Source organism: Egretta garzetta, unplaced genomic scaffold (assembly GCF_000687185.1).
Source record: "Egretta garzetta isolate BGI_Z169 unplaced genomic scaffold, ASM68718v1 scaffold520, whole genome shotgun sequence".
NCBI lineage: Eukaryota > Metazoa > Chordata > Aves > Pelecaniformes > Ardeidae > Egretta > Egretta garzetta.
The window spans coordinates 238,490-244,132 of NW_009258482.1; the positions used below are offsets into that span (position 1 = coordinate 238,490).

General features: G+C 55.1%; 1 protein-coding gene across 5 annotated transcripts in view; it reads right to left on the reverse strand.

Moving 5' to 3' along the window:
* The window catches only part of SELENOI (selenoprotein I), a 38,788-nt gene that overhangs the window by 23,901 nt on the left and 9,244 nt on the right, over positions 1–5,643 (reverse strand). For 2 of the 5 annotated variants that reach the window (XM_035899707.1, XM_035899692.1), the window contains exon 2: positions 1,952–1,958. The exons of 2 other annotated variants lie outside the window; for them this stretch is intronic. In XM_035899707.1, coding sequence (XP_035755600.1) covers positions 1,952–1,958 — 7 coding nt within the window. Of the gene's footprint in view, positions 1–1,951; positions 1,959–3,986; positions 4,061–5,643 lie in introns of those variants that run through there. One more of the 5 variants, XM_035899698.1, reaches the window with a different exon arrangement.

Consider the following 5,643-nt stretch of genomic DNA (forward strand, 5'->3'; position numbering starts at 1 on the left):
CCATGTCCTTCTTGTGCTGAGGGCTCCAGAGCTGGACGCAGTACTCCAGGTGGGGTCTCACCAGAGCAGAGTAGAGGGGCAGAATCACCTCCCTCAACGCTGGCCATGCTTCTCCCGATGCAGCCCAGAGTCCATGTCCCTAATATCCTCATCTGTCCTTCTTTTAAATACCTCCAGGGATGAGGACTCTACCACCTCCCTGGGCAGCCCATTCCAGAGCCTGACAGCCCTTTCAGTGAAGAAGTTTTTCCTAATGTCCAACCTAAACCTGCCCTGGTGCAACTTCAAACCATTCCCCCTCGTCCTATCGCCTGTTACCAGGGAGAAGAGGCCGACCCCCACCTCACTACAGCCACCCGGCCTAACCCAGACCCCGGCCCCTCCACGGGCCAGACTCGCTCTCCAGCACAGTGGCTCACGAAGGGACCTGTGCTCACCCCAGGAGCCCACCTTACAAAGACCCACCCAACAGGGAGCCCACACTCGAGTCGGTCCTTGGCTACCTGAGCTCCAGCCATTCCTTCCAGAGGGCTGAGGCTCTGTGTGGGCACCGGGGTCACCCCACGGCAGGACAGAGCAGGCAGCCAGCCCAGGACAACCCACCACCCTCCTGCTGAGTCCCGGCCCCATCCCCTCACCGTGCTGGAGGGGGGAACAAAATCATTTCCCCGGGGCTACGTCACATGGAGCAACGCTTGACGTTGATGGCAGGCTTCAGCAAACAGCCAGCCAATTTCCACCGCACCCAGGAGCCCTCCCTGTTTGGGAGCATTAAATATCCATGAATGTGGGTCACCACCGCTTCCGCTACAGTTCGAGGTGATCAGCTGCAGAAAGGATGCAGAGATGGTGAGCACAGAGTGGGAAAGGTGAACCTTCAGGGGCCTGAGGCAGGGATGCTGGCAGAGGAGGATCGGCCAGCGATGAGCCTCTGGAGCAGGAATTGAGGGAGCAGAGCAGCGACTCTGGGGAAGAAAAACGGGGGGAGAAAGAAGAGGCAGAAGCAAAAATGCACAAGCCAGAAACCCATTACAATAACGCTGCGACAGCCGAAAGGCCTTCCCGCTGCTGCCAGAGCTGGTTGGGACCTTGAAGAAGAGGGCTGCAGTACCCGAGAGGGGGACCAGACTAGTTTTGCACGTCTGCTCCTGGTGCCCAAGGAGAACAGAAGGGACCGGGGCGAGCACGGCAGCGCAACCCAGGCAAGGGGGCAGGAACAAGGCAGCGGCCGCTCGCCATCCCCCGGCGCCCCAAAAAAAGCCCACCCCGTGCCCTCCCAAGGGCATTCAGTCCCACAGACCACCCCAAAAACTGTTTCCTGCTGGACCAGCGAGGTGCATCGGCCTCTCCAGGCACCTGGGAGCCACTGGGGAGTCGCAGACACTCGCAGGACCGCAGCCCCAGTCTCCTCTCCAGAGGAGAACAAAGCCATGGGAGAACTGGGCCAAATCCAGCACAGAGCTGGGTTTGGTGCCAACCCACCAACCGGGAGAATACATGAGCCAGCGCAAGAAAAGAGAATTCATTACAATCCCTAGAATAAGAAATCGAGTTGAACTTCTAAGCATACCTACAAAGGAAAACGCAAGCCCACGCACATCAGGAGGTGATTACAGCTGAAGCAAGGCACTGCGGGGAAGGAGGGGGGAGACTACCTTCAAGTTTCAATGAGCCGATGCAAAAGGCACAAATAAAACTTCTTTTTTTCCCCAAAGCACGTTAACGCTCTGCCTCTCTATAGCCCTCATCTCGCCTCTCCACAAAGAGGAAATTCACAATTAACCAAAAAAAAAAAAAAAAAAAAAAAAAAAAAAAAAGTGTGTTACTTCATAAGCCCTGACATCCTGCTTTGTGCAAGACCTGAAGCACAGCAAGTCAGGTCAATTAGACAAGCCCTAATAACGCGGCCATTTTCTGAGCCAGCTACGGCAAGTGATACTTTCATTTCTACCAGTTCTCTTCCAAACAGTCCCAACAGCCAAATGCTTGCTGCTAATCAGCAGAGTGACTTTTGTGATGGAGTTCATTGCAGCCAAGAGCCAACATGCACCACTAAGCACTGCAGCAGACTTTCAGTGCAATTAAAGAGACCCGAGATGGAGCGACAAGCAGCCCATGCTATTTTTAAGCGACTGTTTTGCATGTCTTGCAAGGCAGGTTGAGCACTCAAGGCAAAAGCTGCGACCCCGCTCTCCTCCGCGTGCCACCCGCCAGCCTTGCCCCTCCAACAGGGCTCAGGAGGCGCCTCCAAAATGTGGAAAGGGCTCAAATAGCCAAATATCCCAGAATCCCAGGATGGCCGGGGCTGGCAGGGCCCTCTGGAGCTCACCCAGTGCCACCCCCCTGCCCAAGCAGGCTCACCCAGAGCAGGGGGCACAGGACAGCGTCCAGGCAGGGGTTGAAGATCTCCAGAGAAGGAGACTCCACAGCCCCCCTGGGCAGCCTGGGCCAGGGCTCGGGCGCCCTCACAGTCAACAAGCTCTTCCTCCCGTTCAACTGGAACCTCTTCTGCTTCAGGTTGTGCCCATGGCCCCTTGTCCTGGCGCTGGGCACCACTGGGAAGAGTCTGGCTGCGTCCTCGTGACCCCCACCCTTGAGATATTTGTAGGTGGTGATGAGATCCCCTCTCAGCCTTCTCTTCTCCAGGCTGAACAAGCCCAGCTCAACATACCACCATGCTCATTGGCGTCGCCCACCTCAACTGCTCCTTCCTTTCCACACCCCTGGGGTCGTTCATTTTGGGACCGGCTCTGTGCAGGCACTGACACCGGAGAAGGGGGAGCCCAGCAGCGACAGAGCGCTCGGCCGGCTCCCTGTTCCCTACAGAGGGTGCAGGAGATGCATACAACCATGACAGCAGGCTCCAAGCAGGACAACAAAGGAGGAAGATGTGTGCAAAGATCTATCAGACACCCAAAGCAAAAACGCAGAGTCAGTAACAGAATTCTTTCTTTTTAAAGGGAATCTGACGAGCAAAAGGCTGCTGAGGAGCAGCTTGGCTTCCTGCTCCTCCATTGCACTCGCACCCATGAGAAAGGCACCTGGTTTTAGCAGATGTCCCCAGCCACCAGCTGGGGACAGCCATCTTCTGTTTCAGGTGGGGCAAGGGATGCAGAGGGATGTGGGCAGCAGAGCGGGAGTTGCATCCTTCACCCACACAGCAAAAGAGCTGGGGGAAGGCTCCCGCTGCGGGAGAGGACAGGGCATGCACTCCCTGCACCCTTCCCCAGAAGGCAGGGGACAGAGGGGTGGTCTGCAGCAGCACAAGCATCACCCCATGAGCATCAACCAAACCACCAAAAGCAGCCCTGGCCTGGCAGTCGTGCTGATGGACCTGCTGTCCAGCAGCCAGCATGGCCAAGCTGCGTGTCGCCGGGTAAGTCACATTCTCATACAAAAAACCCACAGAGGTTTGAAGTTCCTCCTACGAAACCCTGCAGGACCCAGTGTGGACTGAAGCAGCAATAGGTCCCCAACCACAAAGGGCTTCATCATTACCACTGTGTGGCTAGAAACGGAGAGTCTGGGAATCCCCCGCCAAAATATGGTTCAGTATCTTCGATATCCCGTAACGCAAAGGCTGCTGCTCCAAAACCAGACCTGTGGCAGCAGGAAACAGCACCCCGAGCTGCCGGCAGCAATTTCAGGATTGTTGAAGATGAAGAGAGGTAAACACACACAGACTAGGTCCCGGGCAAGGAAGTAGCTCATCACTCATCAAAACCTTACAACACACATCAGAAGCGCCTCTAGAAAGCAAGATAAATCCCTTACCCTCACCTCACTGCTCAGCACAGAGCAAAAGCTCAGCCAAGGCTCGCGAGCCAGGTCATTTCCAGTTAACCTACAAGCGCCTCCAACCACGGCAGCTGGGCAGTTGTCAGACCACGAGAGCTGCAAGGGACACACTGAGCTGGGCGGAGGTTCAAAACCCCGAATTAAACAGCAGAACAGGAGAAGAAAGAAAAAAAAACACACCTCTTAACTTTTACAGCTGCTTATCTGAGAAGTCATGGAGTCTGGAGGGCTTCTGGGCTTCCCTACAGCATCCGCCGCCACACAGGGCAGCCGAGCAGCACCTTGGGAAGCTGTGCGCTGTTTAACGGCAGGCAGACGCACACACGCTGTCTCAGAGCAATTAAGAGAGCCCTCGGGGAAGGAGTTAAGTGATTCAAGAGCAGGGCCCAAAGGCTTCTCCTCCTTCGCACCCTCCCTGCGAAGGGCCCCGCAGGAGAAGGCAAGCGGTTTCTCTGGGGGCAAGGAAGACTGGCCTTTTAATCACCACGGCCTCAAGCCTCACATCCACATCGCTAGCATCAAAAAGCCTCCCTTTCTGCTGCTCTGGCTACCACCTTTGTTGTTGTTCCACTGGTCTGAACTGCCGCTGGCACACATCGGTGTCTCTGCTCAGCAGAGCAAACCCTGCAGAGATCTCTTTAGGGTTTGTATTTCCCGAGCAGCCTCCAGAAGCCTGCCAGGGACAGCTTCCAGCCATCTGCTCCCTGCGGTACAGCATCCATAGCCCTGCTCTCCACGGCACTTGAAGTCTGAAGGCAAGAGGACTTTTTGAGGCTGGTTGAGGGGAAAAGCACCCTCTTCTTCAGGGCAGAGAGGACCAGCAGCCCTGCTTCACGTTGTTTGCTTAAGGGACCTATAAAAACCATTCGATCAACAGCCAAAGCATGATACACACGCGACTTGTGGATCTGCAATGCCTGGCAGGTCTGCTGGTGGTGCTGGCTCGGGCTGGTGACAGCCCAGGAGATCAGGGGTTCCCACCTGGAAGCAGGGTGCAGAAAAGGGAGAAGAGCATCCAGGAGGAGAGTACTTCCCACAATAAAAAGAAATCTTTTATCCTAGATGCCTAGCCCTTTGGTGCATTTCGTACACCAGGTCTCCCAAGCTAAGGTCTCACCTGATGGTGCAGGACAACCGTGCTCTGCAAATTGCGCTATTTTCTTCCTCCCCCACCCCCCCGCTCTTTTTTTCTGCCCTGCACAGATCCCTCGGCCACAGGATAAAGGCAGCCAGCTTGTTGCAGTGGAGGAGCATCAGTGACTGGGCCACCTGCATATCCTTGCCTTCACCTAGAAGTGCAGCAAGAAGCTCTCATGAACATCCTTTCCACCTGACACTGAAAATGAGGAATAGAGTTGTTTTCCTGTAAGAAAATCCTACAATAACTCAAATGATCCAAATGAGGGAAATATCTCCTATGTATGGGGTCTGTCCAGCATGCTGCGTGTGGATCAGAAGCCCATTTGAAGCTAGACCACCTGGGGTTCCCACCATCTACAGGGATGTAAGATTATCTCCACTATTCTCTCCTTATAGCATTAGCTCTAATAATAGCATTTTAAATGGCACCTTACAGAGCCTGAGTGCCTTTCTTATGGGAATAGCAGACCAGCACCTCCTGGTGCAAAATTTCTGCTACGTATGAACCCACCACAGGGCTTGCATGTTCTCAGCCACGCAGCTTGCTCAGTACAAGATGCCGCCTTCATCCTCAGGCTGGAGAAGAGCCCTCCTTTCCCAAGGCAAGGGATGTCACCCTTCACTGCTGCAGCCGTCCCACAGTGCTGCTCTGGGCAGCTCTACGCTGGATGCTCCGGTAGGAGAGCAAGGCTGCGACCCGCCCAG